The 27,174-nt window shown below is 34.9% G+C and overlaps 1 protein-coding gene across 6 annotated transcripts in view; it reads left to right on the forward strand.

Annotated features, from left to right (window-relative positions):
- VPS13C (vacuolar protein sorting 13 homolog C) overlaps positions 1-27,174 on the forward strand; it is a 157,412-nt gene that overhangs the window by 43,800 nt on the left and 86,438 nt on the right. For all 6 annotated transcript variants that reach the window (XM_032481043.1, XM_032481044.1, XM_032481045.1 and 3 more), the window contains 15 exons: positions 6,510-6,639; positions 7,306-7,400; positions 9,546-9,688; positions 10,547-10,739; positions 11,992-12,106; positions 12,461-12,597; positions 13,702-13,825; positions 15,577-15,694; positions 18,468-18,597; positions 19,403-19,481; positions 20,157-20,299; positions 23,317-23,470; positions 25,084-25,163; positions 26,349-26,408; positions 26,937-27,099. In XM_032481043.1, coding sequence (XP_032336934.1) covers positions 6,510-6,639; positions 7,306-7,400; positions 9,546-9,688; positions 10,547-10,739; positions 11,992-12,106; positions 12,461-12,597; positions 13,702-13,825; positions 15,577-15,694; positions 18,468-18,597; positions 19,403-19,481; positions 20,157-20,299; positions 23,317-23,470; positions 25,084-25,163; positions 26,349-26,408; positions 26,937-27,099 — 1,864 coding nt within the window. The remainder of the gene's footprint in view (positions 1-6,509; positions 6,640-7,305; positions 7,401-9,545; positions 9,689-10,546; positions 10,740-11,991; positions 12,107-12,460; positions 12,598-13,701; positions 13,826-15,576; positions 15,695-18,467; positions 18,598-19,402; positions 19,482-20,156; positions 20,300-23,316; positions 23,471-25,083; positions 25,164-26,348; positions 26,409-26,936; positions 27,100-27,174) is intronic.

A 27,174-nucleotide genomic window follows, 5' to 3' on the forward strand; every position in this document is an offset into this window, starting at 1 on the left:
CTTTTCTCCCTCCCTCCCCACTTCTCTCTCTCTCTTCTTCTCTTCCTCCCCTTCTTCTTTTCTTTTTTTCCAAAATTGGACTCAGTCTGTTTATAATGTTTCATAATTGCTGATTTATCCTACTTGGTACCTGTCCTCATTGTTTCATGTCATTTCTACTATTCTGTAACATGACTTTTTTGGTAATTAAAAAATAAATTGCATACCACATCTTCTTTATCTATTCATCTGTCGATGGACATTTAGGTTGCTTCCATGTCTTGGCTATTGTAAATAGTGCTGTTATGAACATTGAGGTGCATGTATCTTTTTGAATTAGAGTTTTCTCTGGATATATATCCAAGAATGGGATTGCTGGATTGTATGGTAACTCTATATTTAGTTTTTTAAGAAACTGAAAAAAAACTTTTTTTGTGGTATATGTACACACACACACGCACACGCGCACACACACACGCACACGCGCACACACGCTGGAATATTAGTCAGCCATAAAGAAGAATGAAATAATGCCATATGCAGCAACATGGATGAACCTAGAGATTATCATATTAAATGAAATCAGTCAGACAGAGAAAGACAAATATATGATATTACTTATATGTGAACCATTAAAAATGATACAAATGAATTTATTTACAAACTAGAAATAGACTCACAGATGTTGAAAACAGACTATGGTACCAAAGGGTAAAGCGGGGGTGGGATAAATTGGGAATTTGGGATTAACAGATACGAACTACTATATATAAAATAGATAAACAACGAGGCTGTACTGTACAGTTCCTGGAACTATATTCAATATCTTGTAATAACCTATATTGAAAAAGAATCTGGAAAAGAATACATATATATAAATATAATAATTCTTTGCTGTACACCTGAAACTAACACAACATTGTAAATCAACTATATGTCAATAAAAACAATTAAAAAAATAAATTACAAGTCCAGTAAACTCATTATAGTAAAGTGAGAAAATATAGATCCACAAAAAAAGAAAATAGAAACACCTGTTGTTTTGCACAAAAAGATAACTTCTGTTAATACCATTCTGCATATTCGTTTAGTCTTTCTTATATTCAGAAATCTTTATAAACATACTCATATTTTTAGATGGGATTAAAGCATATGCACTTGTTCATTCATTTACTTAGCAAATGCTCATTGAGTGCCTATTGCTAGCATTACAGCTAAGCATATGGACTGGAGAGTCAGGTGGTGTGGATTCTAATTCCAGGTTTGCCATCTGCTACTTTGGGTGACCTTAGGCTGACAAATATTTAACTTGCCTCAGTTTCCTCATTTACAAAGTAGGATTAATTCATAGTACCTACATCCTAGTGTTACTGTGAAGAGTGTATGATACACCATGTAAACCACTTAAACTGTTACGTGCCTGGCATATAGTAATTACTAAACAAGTGACTTTTTTTTGCTTCATCATCATCATCATTAGCATACAGAAATGAACAAAACAGACAAAGCCACCTTACATTCTAGTAGGAAGAAGGATAATAAACAAAAACATAAATACAAATACAGTAGAAGGAAATGTAGAGAGTACAGAGCTAGGCGGTGATGCTGATGGGGGTTCCGATTTCAGATAGAGTGGACAGGGAAAGCCTCACTGAGAAGGATGCGTTTCAGCAAAGAGCTGAAGAAGGTGAGGGAGTCAGATACCTGAGGGAAGACTGCGCCAGGCAGAAATAACACAGCAGGCTGAAAGGTTTTGGAGTAGAGCCTGTCTGACTCATTCAGTGAACTGATTCAGTAGAGTAGGGAGAGAGGGGGAGAGTGGTGGTTAATGAGGTCAGAGAAGTAAGGTAGTGGAGGAGTGGGATGGGTGTTTTGGGAGTTGGGGAGGATGCCAGATTTTGTAGGGTCTTATAAGCAATCATGTGGATTTTGGCTTTTATTCTGATTTAAGGAGTCTTTTTGAGAACAGAATGATATAATCCAACTTAGGTTTTTGGTTTACTCTGGCTGTTATTTTGAAAGCACTATAGAGGAGTGCAAGGGTGAAAACAGGGAGAGACCAGTTAGAATGCTGTTGAAATATTTAAGGTGAGAGATAATGGTAGCTTGGCTGAGAATGGTTACAGTGGAGGTGATGAGAAAGGGTCAAATTTTGGATAGACTTTTAGGGTAGAGCCAGTATTTCCCATCTTACTAGATATGGGTTCCAAGAGAAGTTGAAAGTGACCCTAGGGATTTTTGACTTGGAGCAATTGGGAAGGATGGAGTTGCCATGAGATGAGATAGAGAAGACCTTCTGGGACATGCTTGGATGAGACGAGAGAAGATCAGGAGTTCATTTTGGGACTGATAGTTTTAGCTGTCTTTTAAACATTAACGTGGAGTTACGCAGTATGTAGTTGGATACATGAATGTGGAGTTTCGAAGAGAAGTCTGTACTGGATGTATAAATTTAGAAGGGGTCACCATATAGGTGGTATTTAAAGCCATGGTGTTGGATGAGATCACCTAAGAAGTAGCTAGAGAAGAGGATTCCAAAAACTCGAAGCATTCTATTGTTCATAGGTCAGAGAGGTGAGAACCAGCAGTGGTGACCATGGAGGAGTGCCAGGGATGTAAGTGGAAAGCTCTGTGAATGTAGTACATAACCTCAAAATCAGAAGAGAAAGAATTTCCAGGAGCAGGGAGTAGTCACCTATAGCAGATGCATCTGACTGGTCAGCTGAACTGAGGACTCAGAATTGACCTTTAGATTTACCAAATATTGGATGTTTCAGCCATTATTTCTTCAAATAATTTTTAGTCCCTATTTTTCTCTTTCCTTCTTGGTCTCCGTTTTTAAAACACACACACAAACACTTTCTCTCTCTCTCTCTCTCACACACACACACACACACACAAGTATGTACATATATCCATATATTTGACCTTTTGATATTATACCACAGGTCCCTGAGGCTTTGTTCATTTTTTTATTAATCTTTTTTTTTTTTTTATCTCTGTTCTTCTGATTGGATAACTTCTCGATCTGTTTTCAGGTTTACTCTTTCCTCTATTATCTACATTTTCTCCATTTTATTTTTTTTATTTTGGATTTGTTTTTTAGGTCTAAAATCCCTATTGAGTTTCTTTTTATAGTTTCCATTTCTCTGCTGAAACTTTTGATCTTTTAGTAATTTCAGGTGTATTTCCCTTATCTCATGTAACATGGGTCGAGTGGCTCTGATGGTTTCAGTGTCTAGGTTCTCTGGCCGCTGGCATCTATTGATTATCTTTTCCCTAGAGAAAGTCACATTTTCCTTTTTCTTTGTTTTGTTTATGCATCTTAAGTAATTTTGGATTGTATCCTGGACATTGTGAATATTGTGTTATGTAGTCTTTGGGTCCTGTTATCCTCTGGAAAATGTTTGATGTTTTGTCTTAGCGTACAACCTTGATCTTAAGTTGTGTTTTACCTTTTGTGGATAATAGTTCAGTTCTTCCGCCTTTGGTATGTTGGTTTGGGTCTACTTTGCACGTGATTAGTACAGGAGTTTGAGAATTGTGCAAATGATTTATTACTCAGTTCAGGTCTCTAAACTTTTGCTTCCTTGACTTAGGTCAGTTTTATACATAAGAAGCTTGGGACAGACTGAAATTTAGGCAGCCTCAAGCACAGAGTTATGAGAGATCCAAGGGGCCTTCCCCCTAAACTGTGGCTTTCGTGGACTCTGTTTTCTGGTTCCTTGGCCAGACTGGAGTTTCTCTCAGGGGTTTAACTGCCTGTTCCTCTGTGCTGCTCCAGGACTGAGGCCCTCTCAGGGCAGAGCCATGTGAAATAGTTTTCTATGGCTGCATAACACACTTAGGGGCTTAAAAAAACAAATTTACCATCTCAGAGTTTCTGGAGGTCAGGAGTCCAGTCCTCTGCTTACCTGAGTCCTCTCCTTAAGGCACAGAATATTATAATCAAGATGTCAGCTGGGACTGTGGTCTCATCTGAGGCATAACTGGTGAAGAATTGGCTTTTGTTAGCAGAATTTAACTCCTGTGGCTCTGGGATGGAGGATTTCAGTTTCTTGCTGGCTGTTGGCTAGAGGCTGCCCTCAGTTTGTAAGTCACTTCAGTCCTTGCCAAATGGGCCTCCCAAATTAGGCAGCCCGCAGCATGGCAGCTTGCTTCTTCCAAAGGAGAGAGAGTCTAGCAAGATAGCTGCTCCAGTTTTATGCACACAATCATGTACATCTCGTCACCTTTGCCAGATTCTATTTGTTAGAAACAAGTCACATGTCACGCTGACACCCAGGGGTAAGAACATCACGAGGGAGAAGTTATGGGGCAGGTGAGGGGGTGGGTATAGGAAAAAATAAAAGAAGTGGGGAGCTCACTTTTTTGAATATCACTTCTCTGAGTGTTGACTCCCCTCCCCATCTGCCTGCTTTGTTTACTTTGCAGAGTGTGGTAGATGTTTTATATGTTTTGCCCAAAATTTTTAGTTATAATCAGCAATGAAGGATGGGTTGTAGAGGGCTTAGACCATCATGGGACTGAAAGTTCCCTATTGGATTTAGCTGTAAAAAAACCACTTTAAGAGAAAATTTTATTGAATAATATGGGTAGGAATGAGAGGGAGTGGAAGATGAGGAACTGGATACAGTAAGTGCAGACAGTATGATACTTTAAGGGGAAAACAGGATAAATGGAGAGGTAACTAGTGGGGAATATGGAGTCAAATGGTTTTGTAACTTGGGTTTTTTTTTTTTTTTCTAAATTACAGTATCCCATTTCGTATTAGTATTCTGTAGAATCATCCAACATCATTTTAACTAGCTGACTAGTATTCCATTCTGTTTGTAAACCAGAATTTGCTTCACTATTTCTTACTGATTATATTTAATTATAAATGACACTACAGTGAGTACCCTTGTCTAGACATTTTTTCAAACATCTCTTATTTTCTTAAGAACAAATTCTGCATGGTGGGTCAGAGAGTATGAATATTTTAAAAAAGTATTTGCTACTGCTGTGGATTGTTCCAGTGAGTTAGAAGAATGATTTGCTGTAAGAAGCAGATAATTCCAATTCTCCCTAAATTAAGTTGCTTTAGTTTAAATGAGTGTTCTTAATTCTTAATATCAGTTACCAGTTGCTTAAAAATTGAAAAAAAAAAGATTAATTGCTGGATGCTGTGGCCAAAGAAGAAGGTTGTAGATGAAGAGAAGGCAACTAGATACATCCAAGATTGATGTCTTTTTCATTGTTACGGAAAATCCATGGGACCAGAGAGTTTAAAATGTAGGCAGAGGATTGGCTGAAGTTATTTACCATGAGCTCTTAGCTGGACAGGGGAGGAAGAGACGGCAACAGAGATTCTATTTAGGAGAAAGTAAAAGGTTTCTGCATCCCTCTCCGTATTAGGCTTTATATGCATTTAAAAGTTCATTTTTGGTCTCATATAGATACGTTTTACTGTGAAAAATTTAAAAAGCACACTAATCTTCTATGCCAGGAGAATGAAGAAGTCAAATATTATTTCGTGTAGAGTATAACCTAATCCGCTATGTATTTTTCACCCATTACCTTGACTGCTGAAAATGGATTGATAAGCTTGACAAAAGACAGTTACAGCCGAGGTGTTACTATGACCTTCAGTGATTTGTGGGCAGATGTGCACCTATTCCCTTGGTATTTATTTAAGGTCTACTTGTTAAAGAGAGCTTATTTAACTTAATTTAAACTGCATTGCTGTTTATCAAACTTACTGTCTTTACTGTAGAATTGAACTCTTTTCTTTAATTCTCTTTTGGATTATTTCACTTTTTGGTACACACAGAGACTTGCAATATATTACCAATTCACTACCAATTTAGAGCATTTTAAATTTAAAGTGGGAAAATTCCTCACTTATTCAAGGAAGTTTACTTATTCAGGGAATGAGAAAATAGAGTCTAAATTATTCCTTCCCTTTATTACTATTTATCCTTCTGTTTTCCACTTTTGGATTATTCATCTCTATTTTACTGAAAAGTGGGTAAAGGCAACAGCAGAAAATCAAGCCAGGATTTGTTGAGAAAAGAGGATGAAATGAGATTCGAGTACTATCCACTTTTATTTATCTTCTACCCCCCAACCATGTCCATAGTTAGCAAGCCTGCAGTGTACATAAATTATGAAATAAGATTGCTGAATCACTTTTCAGTGTGAAAGCATCTTCCTTTGAGGGAACTTTTCATTTTAAAAATCTGCTTTCCTAGTGGCTCTTTACCTTATAAATTTGGAAAACACATTGCTCAGAAAAATGTTACTTGAAACCTTAACTAGATTGATTGCTCACAAAATGCAACTTCATCAAAATGCTATCAGTCGATGTGAAAGGTAAATTAATAGTGAGACTATATTGACCAAATAATGTTAAACATCATTTCAGAAGGAATTCGCTTTATTGACTGCTTTTAACTCAATGTCATGTTAAAAAAAATTGTTCTTACCTGGCTACACTTGAGAGTGAAGAGACTATTCTTTAATTACATTTTTTAATTTTTATTTTTAAGGTGATTCGATCTGGACAAAAATTAAGGAAAAAGTCTACTGACACAGGCGAGAAACGTGGAGGCTGGTTCAGTGGGTTTTGGGGTAAGAAGGAATCTAAGAAAAAAGATGAAGAACCTTTGATTCCTGAAAGTAAGTTCCAAGTCAGATAATTTATTGTACACTGATAAGGAAAAGATACATAAATTATATTTTAGCCAGTTAATTGAATTTTATTTTATTATATTTTTGAAATAAAGACTCAGTATGGTAAACATGTAAGTAAATATATCAGGCTGGAACATTTCTGTGTTTATTTGACTGAAATAAAACTTTAAGTTTTTGAGAAAAATTATTTGTGTGAAATTTTAAAAGTTGAAATTCAGAAATCTCACATGTAGCATTCCTCATTGTTACTTTTTACATAGGTATTTATTAGAAGTTTCACTTAATTTGATAATACTTAGGAAATTCTAAAATTTTCATATGAAGCCTGAATTCCCTTAATGGTATCTTTTTGCCTTTTCTTGACCTAAACAAGTAAATACATGATGTTTGTTTTAACAAGTCAAAATAGTATATTAATGAATGTATGTATATTCATGTATGACTGAAAAATTGTGCTCTACACCAGAAATCGACACAACATTATAAACTGACTATAAAAAAAAAATAGTGTATTAGAGGAAATTACCTGGCGGCTTTCACTTTAGCATTGATGTCTATTGATTTTAGGGCACTTGTTAGTTTGGTTTGATTTTTTTGGTTGCATCTGTAAAACTAAATCAGTCAATTTCTTAACATATTGTCTTTTTGTAGCTATTGATGATCTTATGACTCCAGAGGAAAAAGATAAGCTCTTCACGGCCATCGGTTATAGCGAGAGCACCCATAACCTAACTTTGCCCAAGCAGGTAATTAATTATTTAGGTGGTCTAAGAGTTACTATGTTTCATTTTTTTTTTGCTCCAGTGGTGACCACTAGCTTATTCTCTATATCTGTTGATGGGACACTTCAGTTGCTTCTGTGTCTTGGCTATCGTAAATAATGCTGCTGTGAACATTGAGGTGCATGTATCTTTTGAAATTAGTGTTTTCATTTCCTTCAGAAAAATACCCAGAAGTGGAATTGCTGGATTATGTGGTAATTCTATTTTTAGTTTTTTGAGGAATGTCCATACTGTTTTCCATAGTGGCTGCACCAATTTACAAATCCCACCAACATTGTGCCTATGGTTCCCTTTTCTCCCCGTCGTCTCCAGCATTGGTTATTTGTAGACTTTTTGATGATAGCCATTTTGATAGGTGTGAGGTGGTATCTCATTGTGGTTTTGATTTGCATTTCTCTGTTGATTAGCCATGTTGAACTTTTTTCCCCTGTGTCTGTTGTCCTTCTGTACAGCTTTTATGGGAAAATGTCTATTCAGGCCTTCTGCCCATTTTTTAATTTGTTTGTTTTTTTGATATTGAGTTGAAGGAGCTGTTTATATGTTTTGGATATTAATCCCTTGTCAGTCATATCATTTGCAAGTATTTTCTCCCATATGGTAGGTTGTCTTTTCATTTTGTTGATGTTTACTTTGCTTTACAAAACTTTTAAGTTTAATTAGATCATTCATTTATATTTGCTTTTATTTCTTTTTCCTCCTACTTGATCTCCTCCCTTACTGTGGTTTTCAATTGCATTTCTCTGCTGATTAGTGATATTGAGCATCTTTTAAAATTAAAATTAAATTATCTGTTTAAAAAATTCTCTAGTGCTTTACCATTTTCAAAAGTTTCACGCACATGATTTCATATAATCCCATGATACCCATTTTTTGTCCCCTTCCCCTAATTGCCTCTCCCCTCTTTCTTTTTCCCACTGGTAATCACTGGTTTGTTCTGTTTGTGAATGTGCTTCTTTTTTGTTTTATTCACTAGTTTGTTCTATTTTTTTGATTTCACATAGAAGTGATATCATTGCATTTGTCTATGACTGACTTACTTCATTTAGCATAATGCCATTCAAGACCATCCATGTTGTGGCAAATGGCCTGTAGCATTGTGCAAATAATTCTTTCCTTATTGATTCTGTCTGGATGATCTCTATTGTTGAGAGCGGGGTACTGAAGTCCCCAACTATACCATATTGCTGTCTATTTCTTTTGGTTCTGCTAGTATGTGACTTATATATATAGATGCTCCAATGGGTATTTATGTATTTACAGCTGTTACCTCTTCTTGATGGATTGTCCCCTTTATCATTATATGATGGCTTTGTCTCTTCTGATTATTTTTAACTTAAAGTCTATTTTTTCCTGATGTAAGTATAGCTACCCCTGTTTTTTGGTTAATATTTGATTAAGGTATCTTTTTCCATCTCTTCACTGTCAGTGTATGAGTGGCTTTAAAACTAAAATTAGTCTCTTGCAGGCAGCATATCATTGGATCTTATTTAAAAATTCATTTTGACAGTCTTTGTCTTTTGATTGGAGAATTTAGTTCATTTGCATTTAAAGTAATTATTGATAAAGATGTACAGTTTACACTTTACAGTTTATTAACTGTTTTCTGACTGTTTTGTAGATTCTTTGCTTCCCTCCTTCCTGTGTGCTTGTAGTAGAGTTATCTCCCTGGATATCTGTCCTACCTCTAGTCTTGATCTACCAATTTTTGGGTCAGGATTTTTTTCTCAGTGTTTTATTAACTGTCCAAAGCCATCAAGCAGATGTTCTTTGTATTTTGTCCAGTTTTGAGCCAGAGGATTGGTCTGAATTAATTTGCTTTAGTGAGAACTGTTGAATTTTATTTATGCCACAAAATAGTTGATCAAATTTCATTTTTGTTATCTTTGGAACTAAGAAAAATTAATTTTGAATCTTTTATTAATGTCTTATTTGAGCAAGCAATTTTGTATTGAACTGTCTCATGTTCTTTGTGGTGAACATACTGATGCAAAAACCTACTGTATTGTTTTTTACATCACTTAATAATTTAAAAATTTAAATAAGAAATAATTATTACAGAAAGTAATAACTACTTAAGATTTAACAATTTTCATTCTTTCTTTCATTTAGTATGTTGCCTATATAGTGGCACTGAAGTTAGTAAGCACCTCTATTACAATAAGAGAAAACAAAAATATTCCAGAAATACTAAAAATCCAGATAATTGGCCTGGGCACACAAGTATCTCAGCGACCAGGAGCACAAGCACTTAAGTAAGTAAAAAACTTATTTTAATTTTTATTTCTAGTTAAGACTTCAGGCCAAAAAACAAATACAGTTTTACTTAGCATTAAAAAACTTAGTAATAGTAGTTCTCTATTGTTTTTCCTTTCATATGTGAGAAGATAGTCATTTTATATTTGTGTTTGTTTTGTTATGGACCCGTATGAGGAGCTCATCATTTGTTCTCCCCTTCCTTCTTTCTTGTGCAAATGTTTATTGGATAGTGTTTAATTCCTAGATTCGATACTTTGAAGGCTATGCATAGGAACAGTAAGTTTGTGTTTGCAAGGTGTTTATGCTGTAGTTGATAAGAGAGGAAGCATAGAAAGTTAATATAAGATCTATAATACGTTAGTGAGCTCATAATTAAGAAGGTACTGGAAAGTTAGAAACCTCCTGGTCAGTGCTGCACAAGCTCAGTTGTGGAAGAGAATAACTTGGGCTCGGAAAATTGGGGCGCAGGCTAGCTGAGTGGAAAGGACCAGAAGAAGCCAGGATGAGGAAGGAGAGTGTTCAGTGCGGCATGAAAAGGAAGATGCGTTCCCTGATTTAGGTGTAGCTTGTATTTACGCAACAGTGATTAGAACTTCCGCAGTGTCCTGAAGTTGGCCAAAGTGTGTTTTTCACAAGGATGAGGGGAACAAAAAAGTAAACTGAAACAGAAAGAAACCCCACAAATTTTGTGGGCAATTGAATGCCAAGCCAAGGAGTTTGGACTCCAACTCTGGGTAATGGGCATGGTCCTGGATCTCAAAGGAGTTTCTTTTAAAGGGAAATTTGTATTTTAAACCATTACATTCCAAAGGATCTTATTTGTAATACTTCTTTTTTTCCTCATTGGGCTGTAGGGTGGAAGCAAAATTAGAACACTGGTATATAACAGGTCTGAGACAGCAGGACATTGTACCATCGCTCGTGGCTTCAATTGGTGATATTGCATCATCCTTGCTTAAAATTGATTTTGAAACCAATCCAGAGAATAGTGCTGCTGACCAGACCCTGGTAGTTCAGTCTCAGCCCGTGGAGGTCATCTACGATGCGGTACGTACAAGGGGGAAGGGCATCCTTAGTAAGCATGTCTTACTCTTCTGACATACGGTTTTCTTGTTTTCTGATTTTCATACTTAAGCTTTGTTTACTTAACATCTCAGTTTACTGCCACCCTTTTCTTATTTAAAGAGTAATACATGTTTAGCAGTTAATTTTGGTTATGTCATACGTACCTTACCACAATTTAAAATTAAAAAAAAAAAATCAGAGAATACAGTAAGTTCTGCCTCCCACCCGCACTGTGTATCTGCATCTAAATTGTAAAGTAATACTGAGTCAGGGATCTCAGTAACAGAGTGGAACCAACCATCAAGTGATGCAGTTACGTAACAAACCACACCCATCCTGGCGAGCTCAGGATGAGTTAAGAGAGTCTGAATAAAGATGGAGCTACAGGGACAGAACCTGAGCCAGCATGTTCAGTAACACAGAAATGCCAGTGCTTTCTTCTCACGTGAGCAGTATTTAAAATTCTTTCAGTTGCTCCTAAAGCTCTTTAAACAGATTCTGAGCGTTGAGGGGGAGGGGAGAGTAAGCAAAAATAAACTGCAGTAGGAAGTCAGTGTGTGATTATTTCCGAGTAGTTAGTTTAATAAGTGTAGACTTCTTTAATGGTATTTTACATTAAAAAAATTTAACATAAGCATAGGTAAATATACCTTAGAGTAGAAGAAAATCTATAGCATATGAAAAATCAAAATTAGCATAAGAGAAATCATAATTTACCATCTGAGCCATTTTTTAAGTGTACAGTTTAGTAGTGTTAAGTACATTCACACTGGTGTACGTTCAATCCCCAGAACTCATTGTTTCTTGCAAGATGTCTGATTTTTAAGTTCAAATTTTAGATGCAGCTAAGGGCAACACAGCTTTCTTATTTCCTCTCTAAACTTCAAAATGCAGGGGATCCAATTGTAGTATAGAGAGGTGGAGTTTCCCCTTCTAATCTGGAGGCTGAGACTAGGAGTAATGGGCCACTGCTACATGAACACGATACCACAGAACATTCTTAAGCTCACCTTAGCAATACGCACACATTTGTTGCCTTTCCGATAAGCTTAATTGTATTATTCCTTTTCTCAAGTTCTCTTTCACTTCAGAGGGCGACGTAGTAGGGTAGATTATCTTTGGAGGCACCTCCTCAGTTCAAAGCCAGAGTTGATTAGAATTAAACTGAAACTTTAAAATTTGTAGTATAGAAAGTACTGTATATAACTTGCTTGTATTTTAAATGGTTTTTCAGAAAACCATCAATGCGGTGGTTGAATTCTTTCAGTCAAATAAGGGATTAGATCTTGAGCAGATAACATCAGCTACACTGATGAAGCTGGAAGAAATTAAAGAGAAGACAGCCACAGGTAAGAATCTGACTGCAAAAGCATCATCTAAACTCTCAAAAAATTTTTTCTGTTCTAATGTAAATATTTGAAGTAGCAGGTTGCTTTTTGTTACACTAAAGAAATGATGAGTTTCTCTATTTCTGGTTAAAATACTAGCTGTGTTGGGTTTGCTGTACCGTGTGATATGGTTGTTTTTCATTGACCGTCTGCATTTTCACCTGATATGTTTCATTGAGAATCTAATCTGTGAAAAGGACTGATGTTCTTCCAAATTATGTTTCAAATGATATTCTTGATTCTCGTTGTTAATGGTATAATTACATATTTCAACTTGACCATCTAATCTTTCATTACTTCTTTTTCTTCTTTTAGGACTTACACATATAATAGAAACTCGAAAAGTCCTTGATTTAAGGATAAATCTGAAGCCTTCTTATCTAATAGTTCCACAGACAGGTTTCCACCATGAAAAATCAGATCTTATCATTTTAGATTTTGGTACATTTCGGGTAGGTATATGTGCATTTCTGTCTGCCTTTTTTAAATTCAGCTTGGTCGCTAGCTGTCTGATAGTTTGCTGTTTTTCCCTCAGAGTTTACTTAAACTAAACCTAGACTTATGTCTTCTTAGCATTTTGTCAAGCCTAGCTTAGATGATGTAGTTTGTATATATTTTATGGCTATTAAAAAAATAAAAACAAATATACACAAAATGTTATGATAACTCACAGAGAAAAAAATGTGACAATGAGTGTGTATATGTCCATGAATGACTGAAAAATTGTGCTGAACACTGTAATTTGACACAACATTGTAAAATGATTATAAATCAATAAAAAATGTTAAAAAAAAAAACAAAAACTAACATTTTCTGAAATGGTGGATGGTTTCACATTGAGGACTGCTGTTTTTTTTCCATAATTGGAGGGAAGCACTCCTAGTTTTTAATCACTCCTGGGTTTCCAGAGTCTAATTACATAACTTTCTTGGTTAATTTACATATCTTGACAATAGAAAACTATACACATATGAATATATGCTTATTAAATCACTGTCAGCAACTAAGTAGAGTAAGAGAACTCCAAGAGTTTGGGTGTTGAACCTGCTAGAAATTCAGCTCTCTGAGAAAAAGTGAAGATTTCAAAAAGTGAAGTCCTAAATTGATCCTTGTTTCCTTTGGGAAGAGGGAAAAGGAAGTAGAGATTGGACCTGAATTCTAATGACCTAATTACTTTAGTGATATAGTGAGGAGAGGAAGGAACAAAACTCTTCTGTTTCATGGTGAAGAGTTTAGGATAGCTAGCCAGAGAGCTGAGGCGTAAGTGGTGAGAACTCCTGAGAGCCAGGAAGAGCTGCATGTTTAGACAGGTTATTTGAGACAGAGGGCTGTGTAACTCATCTCCTAATTATTGCGTATGTGCTGAGCATCCGTTACCCAAACATAATAGAGACGCATGCTGAAATATTAGATTGCTAATAAAATATTCGTTAATATTTATCAGAAAATTAAGGAAAATGTGAATCAATGTTTTAATTTAATTTAGGTTTTAAGGAAACACAACTAAAGTATGTTGATATATAGACTTCTTTGTTAAGTTTTTTTCTCCATTTTAGCTTAACAGTAAAGATCAAGGTTTGCAGAAGACTAATAATTCATCTCTGGAAGAAATAATGGATAAGGCATATGACAAGTTTGATGTTGAAATAAAAAGTGTGCAACTACTCTTTGCAAGAGCAGGTAAACTGTTGCTCAGTTTTCGGGATCTTGAAATTATGCTCAGTAGCTTTGGTAAATGTATGTGTATGTGTGCTTATATATCAACCCTGACAACATTTTGAACTACTTAACACTGTTGGTCACTTAAGAAAACCAAATAGGAAAAAAAGGACACTATGAACTAATCTATAAAACAGAAACAGACTTGCAGACATAGTAAACAGTCTTATGGTTACAGGGGAAAGGAGGTGGGAAGGGATAAATTTGGGAGTTTGAGATTTACAAATGTTAGCCACTATGTATAAAAACAGATTTTAAAAAATTTCTTCTGTTTAGCACAGGGAACTATGTTCAATATCTTGTAATAACCTTAAATGAAAAAGAATATGAAAACGAATATATGTATGTATATGTATGACTGGGGACATTGTGCTGTACACCAGAAATGTGCTGTACACATTGTAACTGACTGTACTTCAGTTAAAAAAGAAAAGAAAAGAAAACCAAACAGGAGCCGATCACTGGAAATCTTTGTCATAGTTAAAAGTAGAGATAAAAATTTGGCTATTCATCTTAGGTCACTTAGCACCATTTGAATCTAGATGCAGTCACTGCCTAAATTTTTTAGTGTGATGTAAAATTGCCCAGAACACAAAACAGAAGTTGCAGTCAGCTCATGTTCCTCTGTCTCAGTGAGTTTGGTTGTCTCAGTGAGTTTGGTTGTCTCAGTGTTGTTTTCCCTTGCGGCTTTTATTTTTAAATGTTAACCTAGTCTTTGAGTAATATTACATCTTCTACTTTTGTAGGTATCTGAAACGTTTGGGTATAGTCTTAAAACCCTAGAGGTAGTGAATTTAATCATTTTCCAAAAGCTTTGGTGTTTTGACTGGTTAAATAAAGATTGCTGGTTCTCCATACTGCTTTAGTTTCTAGAGTCAATAAGGACTTGCAGAATATCCTTGACTGTATCATTCTCTGGTAGATCATTGGAGAAAAGGACATAGTTTCTGTGTGCAGAGTGTATACTATAATGAGAGTGATGAGATTTATTAAAATGGAAATATATAATACTTTACCTGGTTTTATAAATTAGGAGCCTATTAATTCCTTGAAGAGAAGTACTTATACAGACCATTAAAGCTGCTTTTTCTTTTGTGTGTACTTAATAATAATTGTTTGAGTTATAAGCAGTAAGAGAGCTTTAGTCATTGCCATCAGTTAGGGTCTGTGTAGGATTCCATTAGTCATTGGAAGTCTATCTTTGGAAACTTCTTAATTTGAAGAAAAGTGACTATAATACTTTTTGTCAAAAATATCTTGCTTGATAAAACTCATTTTTGCTTTAGAATTATCACTCTTAGAAACCCCAGAAACTTCTTTTTTTCTTCTTCTTCTTTTTTTTCCCCCATATTTTTTTCCTTTTTTCACTGTAGCAACCCACCTTCATCTCTCATTCTGGAATCAAGGAAATGAATTCCTGGGTATTTTCTTGTTTGCTTTAAAATGTAAGATCTTATAAAGGAAGTCCTCCAAATAAATATTTAGGGTTATTTTTATTTCATAGTCTTTGACTTTTGTCAATGTATATTAAAAAATATAGGTCATTTAGCTTGTATGTTGAAATAAGTAAAAGTCAGTCTACATTGAATATATTTGTTAGTTGTTTTCTAATATAGAATAGTTTTCTATAGAACATTTGATAATCTAAAAATAATTATAAAATAATTATAAAATAAAAACTGGTTGTTTAATTTTTTAAATTATTTTTTAAGGGGAAGACTGGAAAAAGTGCCGATTTCAGCATCCATCAACTATGCATATATTGCAGCCCATGGATATTCATGTTGAGCTGGCCAAGGCAATGGTGGAAAAGGACTTTAGAATGGCCAGGTAATGCATGAGTTTCCTTTATATTCTAAAGTCAACAAGGTGAAATATATCTGCATCAGTTACTCAGTTTTAAGAAAGCAAAGCTTGATTTCTGAAGGACACGCAAAAATAATGATTATCTTATAGCAGAAATACATTTTTAAGAAAATGTTTACTTGAATTTATATCGCCTCTCTTATTTCAGAAGTATTTGGTCTTTTACGTCCTGTAAAAGTTGGTTATCCCTGTTTTTGAATGGATCACATTCAAGGTTTATTATTGAAAAATAAAATCTTCAAAAATTAGAAGCTCTTTTGATTATGAAACCATATAAACTTGAGAATAATCTAAGGAATGGAAAGTAGAAACTGAGTTTTGAATTTAAGTAGATTGTTAGGAAATATTTATGTTGTCTTCTTAAAAACAGCCTTATTGAAGTATTACTGGCATTCAGTAAGCTACATCTGTTTAAAGTGTACATTTTGATAAGTGTTGACATAAGTGTTTATCTCTGCAACCACCACCACAGTCAAGATAATGAACACATCTCCATCCCCAAGGGTGCCTGTGCCCCTGTGTAGTCCCTCATACCTACCTCTGCCTGCTGATTCCTCTCCCCTCAATCCCCATGCAACATTGATCTGCTTTCTGACACTGAGTTTGTTAGAATTTTCTGGAATTTTATATAAATAAAATCATAGTTTTAACTCTTTTTTTTTTTTTTTTTGGTTTGGCTTCTTTCATTCAGCATAATTAATTGGAGATTCATTCGTGTTGTGTGTATCAGTAGTTCATTGATACTCTTTATCAGTTGGATGTTAAACCTACCATGCATTACTAGATAAACCTCCTTTGGTAATAGTGAATTTTTCTTTTAAAATATTGGATTTGGTTTGCTTAAATTTTGTTAAGTTTTAAAAACTTGTATCTCTGTTTATGAGGCTTATTGATCTGTGCTTATGTTTTCTTTTTTTGGCATCAGTGTGCCAGGATGATATCGGCTTCTTGAAAGGAAGATGTATAGACTTCGTTCTTTTTCTTCTTTATGCATTTGGTAGAATTCACCAGTGAAGCCATCTGGGCCTGGAGTCTTCTTTTTCGGAGAGGGTTTTTAACTGTAAATTAAATTCCTGTAACTCAAATACAGTTTCTTTAATAGATACAGGGCTGTTCAGATTACTTACTGTTTTCGTTTTTGAATGATCTTTGGTAGTTTGCGGTGCAAAGAAGTTTGTCTGTCATATCTTAGTTGTTGAATTTATTGTCATTAAAGTGTTCACAATGTTTCCATCTTAATTTTTTAACACATGTAGAATTTATAGTCATGCTGTTTCTCTCACTCCTGATACTAGTAACTTGTGCCTTTTCTCTTTTTTTTTTTTTCTGATCAGTCTGGCTGGAGGTTTATCAATTTTGCTGATCTTCTGAAAGAATAAGGTTTTGGGTTTAATTATTTTCTCTATTTCTGTTTTTTATTTTGCCAGTTTCTACTCTCACATATATTATTGCTTTTTTGTTTTGCTTACTTTGGGTTTCATTTGCTTTACTTTGTTAGTTTCTTAAAGTGGAAGATGAGACCATTGATTTGAGACCTTCCTTTTCTAATTTAGACATTCAGTGCTGTAAATTTCCCTTGAAATGCTGCTTTCTTGTGCCCTATGCATTTTGAAACTCCTCAGTCAGTAAGCTGGGTGTTTGTAGGACTTCAATTATTTGTTTCCCATCTTTCTACTTTCCTTTGTTGACTGAGTCTGGTGTCTTTGAGACAGGTGTTTCACATATTTTGTCCAGTTTTTAAGTTATTTTGGGTGGGAGGGTTTATCCAGTGCCTCTGTTGGGGATGATTTTAATTTTGTGTAATGTTTCAGAAATAATAAAGAAGCATCTCACATTTTTATGATGATTTTCAATTTACACAGTACTTCTGCAGGAAGTTCATCCTTTTGATGTAGGAACAGCCAACCGTCCTCTTTTGAACTTTAGTGGGTTGTGTGTTATACAGAAACATCATTCTTTGTTTAGTGGTTAGGCATCTGTCAGCTTGATCTGTTCACAGTCTAGTTAGGAAGTCAGAGATAAACAACCTGAAGGAACTTTATGGGCAGCAAATAGCTGCCATAAAGTTATTGAGACAAGCAAACCCAGGTAGTTAAGTGGAACAGGGAAGCAGATGCTGAAAAGTAAGCATCTGATGGAAGCACAGCAGTCAGTAAAACAGATGTCCTCCTCATGGAGCTTATATTTTAACCGGAGGAGACATAAAATGAGCAAGTATACATATGCCGTATTAGGTGCTGTCAAATGCTGTAACAGGCAATGAAGGAAGGCCAGGGGATGAGTGATGGCAGGGATACTCTTTCATGTTTATAATGGGGAGTCTTTGACACCAGAAAATAAAGTATGTTTAGTGATTTTGATTTTAAAACATAGGCAGTTTGTGTTTGATAATATCTTTCTAAAAATTAAATAACTTAAGATTTGACTGCTTAAGAAGAATTCAAAATGAGGTCCCAGTTTCAATCTTCTGTACCTCCTCTAAAAATAAGAATAAAAGAAAGAAACCCAGTTACCTCTCCCCACCAGAAAACAAACAAAAAAACCTTAAAAAAGAGAATTAAAAAAAAAAGAAGAATACAAAACTTGGCTTATGTAGAACTTCCCATTGATGTAATTGGTTTAAAACATGTCCAAAGTAACTTTGTCTCCACAGTGTAGTCTCTTCTCCATTCGCTTTACTGCTCTGTAATTTGAAGAAGCTGGACCTTAAAACCTTACAGGTGAATTATGTTTTTAGATTTAAAGTATCAGGAGGACTTCCTCTGATGCACGTGAGAATTTCTGACCAGAAGATGAAAGATGTGCTGCGTTTGATTAATAGTGTACCCTTGCCACAGAAATCACCTGCACAGTCTCCAGATAAGCAGGTAAATGGATGTAATAAAATGCTGAAAATCTTTACATATGTATATATGGGGAGGGTTTTTTTTTTTTCATCTTTTTGTGAGCTGTTTTGTTTTTTAATACTGTTTAGGGCCAGTTTCATTTATCTGATACATTTTTGGGGTTTACCGTGGTTGATTCTGTTCAGAACTGCATACGGCACTGAATAAATAAAGATTGTAGCCTATTGTCACTAATGTTTAGATTGGTGGTAGAAAGTCTATTTTAGGCAACAAAAGAAATGAAAATACATAAAGGCAAATTTTTCAAATTTATGAAATGTGTTTTAAATGAAACTAGATATGGAAATCTTTTTTAAAATGTTGCAAAAGAAAATGATTGTTATAACATTTTCTTATATGTTAGACTTAAAGTTCTAGATCAGTCTAATTAGAATTGATCTTTACAACATAAAATACATGTTGGATTTCCACTTGAAATGAAAGTTGAGAGAGCCTACAAACGCTGATACCATTTTCTAGGAACCTGTAAAGCAGATGCAGTTAATGTTGTGATAGACAGCTGAATGACACACAGTGATAAGTAGTCTTACCTACTAGAGTTGTGCGTGCTTCTGCCCTTGTGAATGCAGATGGTAGTCCTAATGATTAGTATACTACAGCCAGTCATTAGTTAGTTGATGGCATAATGTGCTTTGTTGGAAGATTTGCGTGCTGTGTATGTGTCTTTCCATCTCTGTCCTGTCACTTTTTCAGTATTTCTCTCATTTATGTACATTTGATCCTGCTAAATTAGTATGTTTACAAGACTTTTTGTATTATTTACTAGGTATCCTCAATTCCTGTTATATCAGATAGGACAAAAGACCTGCTTGGTACGCCACTGTTGCTAGATGGGGTGGAATCAGGTAAGGAAAGTAAAATGTTCTGTATTAAACCAAACCTGTAAATTAGTCTGTAGAGATAAAATTTTCAGAAAATAAAGGAATTTTGAAAGTGTGATAGTAATTTGTTGGTTTTAGTTCTAGATGTGCTGCTAACCAATAGTGTGACTTTTGAGTCAATTATTTTTATTTAAGGCCAGGTTTCTTCATTTGAGTGAAAGTATTTTTGTGGTTGACAGTATTTAAGATAATAAACTTTTTTCTTTTTTTTTTACCTGGATCTGTACCTGATTGTTTTTCCTATCTCTGGTCTAACTGATCTTTTTTTGACTTTGAACTCGAATATAAACTTCATGAGGAGGAGGATAATGTCTGTCCTGGTTATTCTGGTGTCCTTAGTGACTGGTGCAGACCGATATGTGATAGATGATACCCAATAAGTGTTTTATTGAAAATTGAATGAATAAACTCAATGAAAACTATCAGAAGTATTGAAGGAAAAAGTAGAAGGGCAGTTTGATTTTATATATGATTATTACATGCCAGATTGAGTCACTTTGTGGGACTTAGAAAAAGGCCATATTCTGATTCTGAATAGGAAGGTTATGTCTAACAAATGAATTTTAATTTTGAGAGATTCGAGTGTTTTATGCAGTTTTCAGTGAGCATTCTCTTAAGTCAAATATGTTCTTCCTTTAGAGTCTGATGATGAGTATTTTGATGCTGAGGATGGAGGAGACACACAGACTAGTATAAGTATGAAAGGGTCACAGCTGAAAAAAGTTGCCGAGGCCCCAAATGAGGAGCTCATTAATCTTCTACTAAAGTTTGAAATTAAAGAGGTATTTATATTTATTTTGTCCATAAATAGATATGTTATTGTTACTGCTTTCCTTATAAACTATCTCATGGTAGACCCAGACATTAAGTATACTTAAAACTCTGTCTTCCCTGCTGCCTCCCCCACCACATCCACACACGCACACACAGTTCTAAGAAAGTGAAATGTTATTTTGTAAAAACTGACATAAGTGTGACCTATAGTATATCTAATCTATTCTCAAAAAGCTTGAGACTCTTAATTAGGACTTTCTTTTCTATAGAAAATTTATGTGACATGTTTATTTTAATTTTTTTTAACTTTTAAGCTAAATAGTGTTTATTGTCTTATTTATAATTTGGGAAAGTGTAAGCAACCTAAATTGCAACCTAAATTTGCAGCATGTGCTTTTCTGCCATTGGAAGTCATGTGATAGTAAAAGAAAACATTGACATGGAGAGATGCTCACAGTATGTCTTTATTTGGAAAAATATTTCCAAGGACATCATGATTCCATTTAGAAATTAAATACACACGCACACTTTGTTTTTCTTTTATAAATGACAGTGTTTATCTCTGTGTGGTGGGGTTGTAGTTTTTCATTTTTGCCTGTTTGCTTTTCTGTGTATTCAGCAACATTTTAAATGAATATGCATTGCTTTGAAATAAAACACAAAAGGTTTAAAAAGGAGATGTTTCTTGTTGACTGTTTTATATCCCAATGTGACATCATGTCCTAAAATACAATGTCAGAAATACCAGATTGTATTTGTGTATACAAATCTAATTATTATTGGTATTTGTTTAAAAAAAAGATACTTTCTCCACCTTTAGCCTTCTTTGATTTCTCTCTCTCTCATACTCGCATGTAACATGTCAGAAAACCCCTGGACTTTAACTTCAGAATACATTCAGATGATTATTCTCTCCTTCCACTGCTACTGCACTGTCAAAGTCACCATCATCTCTTGCCTGGACTACTGCAGTAGCCTCTTAACTGTCTCTCTCTGCTTCTATCAGGTACTTCACATGATAGCTAGAGTGATCCTTTTAAAGGGAAAGTCAAATGACGTCATTGCTTGGCTCATAGCCCTACGTGGTCTTCCCAACTCGCTCTCAGTAAAGGGCTAAGTCCTTCCCATGGCCTGCAAGGCCTTACAAGGCCTCCAGGTCACACCAGGTGACTCTGTGGCTTCATCTTCAGTTCCCTTCTGCCTTGCTCATTCTGCTCCAGCCATATTTCATTCATTCCTTCAATAAATGTATCAAGTGTCATCATGTACCAGGCATTATTTTAGATCCTAGAGCTACAGCAGTTAGCCAAGTTCTAGTCTGATGGAGCTTATGCTTGTCTTTTGATCTTCCTTATATACCCAAAGCACATTCTTTGTGCTGGCTGTTCCCTGTTTCTGGAAAGCTCTTTTCCTGCATGACTTGATTCTTTAATTCCTTCAGAAATGTCATCTTACTGGCAAGGCCTGACCACCCAACACAGGATGGCAACTTTTGCTTTCTCCTGCCCTCACTAGAATGTAAGCTTCTTCCGGATATGGACCTTGTCTGTCCTGGTCATTTTGATGTCCTCAGTGGCTGGCACACTCTCATACATGGAAGATGATGCTCAATAAATAATTTTATTGAATATTGAATGAATGAACTAAAGTGATGCATAATAAAGTCATCTAAGAAAAAAAATCATAGTGCTGTTTGAAATATTTTTCCTAATTTGCCTTTTTTGCCATTCCAAAGTCTTACGTATTTCTGTAGTGAAATATATCTAATTTTTTCTTTATATGCTAGTTTTAGTGTATATTTAGAAGATTATCCTCCATTGTAAAAATACTTATCCATGATTTTACTTATTTTATGATTTCAGTGCTTTCATTTAAATCATTGATTTATTTGAAATTTAATTTTGTATATCAATTCTGTACCGACTATCTTACTGTAGTGTCTTATTGTTTCTTTTTTTCCATTGATACTCCTGGTTTTTCTTAAGTAAGTAGCTGTATCACTGCTAATAATATTAATTGTTGCTTTTTTTCAGCATTTATATTATTCCAGTTACTATGGCTGCCTCATAGGTTTTTCCAAAATGTAGTAGCTCAAAGTAACTATTTTATTTTGCTAACGGTTTTGTGGGTTAGGGATTCTGGAAGGGCCCAGCTTGGTAATTTTTGCGCATAGTCTTTCATGTGCTTTCAGTCAGAATTGACTGGAGCAGCAGGGACCCGAACTCTCAGAAGGCCCCACAGGTGGCTCAGTTACGAAGCTGGTGGTTGATACTGGCTGTTGGCTGGGAGCTCAGCTGGGACTGTTGAACAAAATGCCTGCCTACTCACGGCCTCCTGAGCATGGCAGCTTCCGGGTAGTTGAACTTTTCACATGGCAACTAGTTTCCTCCAGAATGAGAAATCCCAGGTGGAAGTTTCATGTCCTTTTTTGACATTGGAAATCATTATAGTATCAGTTCCTCTGTACTCTGCTGATTGAAGCAGTCACAGCCCTGCCAAAATTCTAAGGGGGACGGGCAGAGACCGCCATCTCTTGATGGAGATCAGAGAACTTGCATGTTTTGAAAATTGCCACGTATATGGTTTATTTTTCATTGGCTAAATATACTATCGTTTCCACAATAATTGAATAGTAGTGTAATAGTGAACATCCTTGTCTTACTTTTTTACTTTAATGGATATGCGTCTTGTATCACCAAATATGACTTTTGTTTTGAGATACAGTTTTAGAAAATCATATTAAGGAAGAATCCATATATTCTTATTTTTACTGAATTTAAAAAAGTAAGTGAATAATGGATGTAAAATTTCGTCATGATTTTTAGATAGATACAGTTATATTCTCAGTAATAGAATTTAAGATGATAATTTCCAGTCTTAGTAAATCACTAGATGGTAATAGAGGAGTATGAGCATAATTTCTACTGTTCCCGTAGTGATATGTATGAAAAAGAAATTGTGTTTCCATTTTAAGTATGCTTTAAAATACTTATCAACTGTTCACTGGCTGTCCTGATTCTTTCAGGTGATTTTGGAATTTACCAAACAACAGAAAGAAGAAGATACAATTCTAGTGTTTAATGTTACTCAGCTAGGAACAGAGGCTACAATGAGAACATTTGATTTAACTGCGGTATCTTATTTAAAGAAAATCAGTTTGGATTACCATGAAATTCAAGGTAATAGCCATAAAAATAGAAATAATAAACAATCAGAGATTTTGTATTGAGTGTCTGAAACACTTTCACTTATATAATAATAATTATAATAAATAATAGCTAACACTGTTCTAAACATTTTATAAATAACAACTCATTTAATCCTTGTAACAATACTGTGAGATAGGCAATGCTGTTACCTCCAACTTACAAAAGAGGAAACTAAGCCATAAATTGATGACATAATTTACCAAAAGTCACACTGCTAGTTACTGGCTGAACCATGACCAAAACCCTAGAAATCTGGCCCTAGGGTCTGTGTTCTTAATTGCTGTGATCTACGGCCTCAGAGAGTCCATATAAATCCCCTTTATATAGGGCATATTCCCATTTTACAAACAAAGAAAGGTTAGATAAAGAGAGATTAAGTGGCTTACTCATTTTATGAATAGCAAAACCTAGAATTTCTCTCTAGTCTTATAATATTGAAGTCCTTGTTCCTTTGATTGAATAATGTTCATGTATCAAGCAGCATCAGATTATAAGAATAAAAATGGTGGGACATAAAATTCATTCTTTCAGAAGCTCCTATAGGTTATTCATTTGAGCATACATCTTGTGTACTCAGATATTTGAGAAATGAAGGAATGGGTGAATTTTCAGTAATTAAAATTGTCTAATGTTTGCCTAATATTTTAGTCAAATAAAAAGACCTCTTTCTTGCTATTTTAAAAATGGATGTAACTAAAGCAAACCTCAGCTTAGAGGAAAAATTTTTTATGCATTAGTAAGTTTCTATAAGCACTGTGTTAAGATGGAGTTTACATTACTGTCCGAAGAGGAAAAAGTAGAAATAATAAATTTGCTAGGCTATTTTTTCCCTTAGAGAAGCTTATTTCAATGGAAAATTCAGGGATGTCCAGAAACAGGGGTTACAAAACTGTACATAATAAAAGATGGATAAAAGGGTGGATAAATTACTTCTCCCTGCACAGTTTCTGGAGGCAGCGCCTTGGTACATCTACATAGCGTATAGAGGACATCTGGTAGTTCCTGTTGTTTTTAAATTGAAAGAAGCTTAATAATCCCCTTCATTAAAAAGAAAATCTTTCCTCTTCTGTGTAAGCCTTCTCTAAGTCTAAACAGAGGAAAATTATTTAAATTTCTTTACTATGAATGAAATTTTAGAACTCAGCAGAACGCGTTTTTCTAGCTCAACCTCATTGTTACCTAGTTGAGACACCTGAAGTTAAATAGCTTTTGGTAAAGGAGAGATGAAGTAGAATTCCTATTTCCTGATTCTTAACACCCGTAGTCTTTCTGCTGCCTTACAGAGTGCACATATGGCCTTAAAAATATCCAGAGAAGTTTTGATTATTTTTGAGCACAGATATAAAATCAAAGAAAATGTAGTCTGCATGTTTTAAAGTCAGCTGGATTCTAGAGGTAAGGTAAGGATTTGGATTGACTGACTTCCTTACCAGTGATGACCTTAATATTTAATAACCATGAAAATATGTGCAGGTAGTATTTCAAAGCTTAAAATTTTTTCAAAAAAGAAAAAGACATGTAGAAAATTCCAAACTTAAAAAGAGCAATTTATTTGGAACATTTTTTCTTTTTCTTTAATCTAGGATCCAAAAAGAAGCCCCTTCACTTGATTAGCTCTTCTGACAAACCTGGGTTAGATCTTTTAAAAGTGGAGTACATTAAGGTAAGGGCCATAGGCTGTTCATATATTTATTGTATGCTCTAAACTATCCTCTGGAAGGAGAAATATGACAGTAGATTATTAAAGGGTCTGGCTGTGTGTCATAGATTTTAATCTTTGGGATGTCTACTATTTCTGTTTCCATTTGTACACCCTCATTCTCTTTCACTTAAGTACAGGACTAAGATTTTACAGAGCCTCCAGACTTCTTGTCACCATGGAAGCCTGGCATGAAGTAGGGCCTGCTCGTATCTTCTGGGGCAAATTCATCTACCTACATCCTTTGTATGCATAGGTGACATTTGGCTGAATATCCTGCATCAAAAGGGATAAGGTCAAATTGGATTTAGTTCAGTAGAGAACTGCCAGGATTCAGGAGGGACTCAAAAATATGGTGTATGAGGAATGCTGAAGGAGCCAATCTTACATAGCTTCATTCAAGATCAGTTGATTTGTTTAATCATTCAACAACTATTCACTGAATATGTTTCTGTGTTAGGTTCTGTTAGGCACTTGGGATACAGAGATGAAAAACATTCTCAAGGAACTTATAGACTAGTAGGGAGATAGACTATAAACAACAATTAAAATATAATGTGTTTGATTCTCAAAAAAGAACACAAAGCATTATGGGAGCAGAGAGGCAGAGATATTGGTCAAGCCAGAGGCTTTTCATAAGAGGTCAAACTTTGAATTTACTATGTATCTTTCCAAGGGACAGAACTTGAACCAATTGTTAATTATGATGGGAGACAGATTTTTGATTCAGTGTAAAGACCTCATTAAATGAAAGTTCTCTAAAGTTTGGATTTCTAAGAAAATGAAGTTTCTTTCACTGGAGATACCCTAAAATTGACTTGTTAAAGACTTTCTAAAGGGGTTCACACATTAGGTGATAGATGGGCTGGATTACCTTTAAACCTTCTTACTTTCACAATTATCATTCTGACTCCTAGCTACAGTTTCCCAGAAGCGAATGTTGCCTCTGTTTGAAGAGGACAAACTTGTACTATTATAATAAATAAATAGGTTTGGATATAACTTTAAAATAATGATAATAAACTTAAGTATATAATGTATTTAATAATATAGTTATAGCTAAATATAAATAAATCAACTGACGATTGTAAGTGATTTATTTACTTTGTTCTTAATTCCTTCTTTAGACTTTTGTTTCTTATTTTTTAGGCTGATAAGAATGGACCTAGTTTTCAAACTACTTTTGAAAAAACTGAACAGACACTTAAGGTAAATTCTATTGAAAGAATAGATCCTGTTTGAAAATATCCTACTCTAGAAGTCACATTTAAATCACATTTAAATGATCTAAATGATTTTAAATGTCATATGACATTTAAAATCATTTCTTGACACAGTGGTAATACATGGTGATTCTGGAGTTTCATGTTCTGACTTACATGGCTTATATAGTCATAATAAATAGTCCATTTAAGATCCCAAAACCTTGTATATTTTGAATATTGGAAGGGTCATGACAAGCAGATTATAGGCTCCGTGATAATTAGGCTGGGAAGTGGGGTAAGCAGGTTACCTTCATACTCACGTGAACCCCCAAAGTGTGTAGGTGTGATTTACTCTTCGTATAAATATATCCCTGTTTAGGGGCTGCGGGTTGTGACTCTTTCTCTCCTCTCTCTTCCTTCCGAGTGATGTCAGGCCATGATGCAAACCTAGTTAGGAGCCTTTTGGGTCCATTGTGGAGACTGCCGGTGTAATTGGCCTGGGAAACTAATTTTCTTTTTTAAATGTTTCTAGGTGGCTTTTTCATCTTTAAATCTGTTGCTGCATACACAAGCCCTTCTCTCTTCTATTAATTATCTGACAACCATTATTCCATCAGATGGCCAAAGCATGGGTGATACCAAGGAAGCACAAGCTTCTACTGGAAAGCAACCAAAAAATTCAGCTCTGCAGAAAGGCATGGAGACTTTTTTTGTTGGTTCTTATTAGTGAGGGTTTTAGAATTCTGGGGCTAAGTGGGGAGTCTTAGAGA

Source organism: Camelus ferus, chromosome 6 (assembly GCF_009834535.1).
Source record: "Camelus ferus isolate YT-003-E chromosome 6, BCGSAC_Cfer_1.0, whole genome shotgun sequence".
Classification (NCBI taxonomy): Eukaryota; Metazoa; Chordata; class Mammalia; order Artiodactyla; family Camelidae; genus Camelus; species Camelus ferus.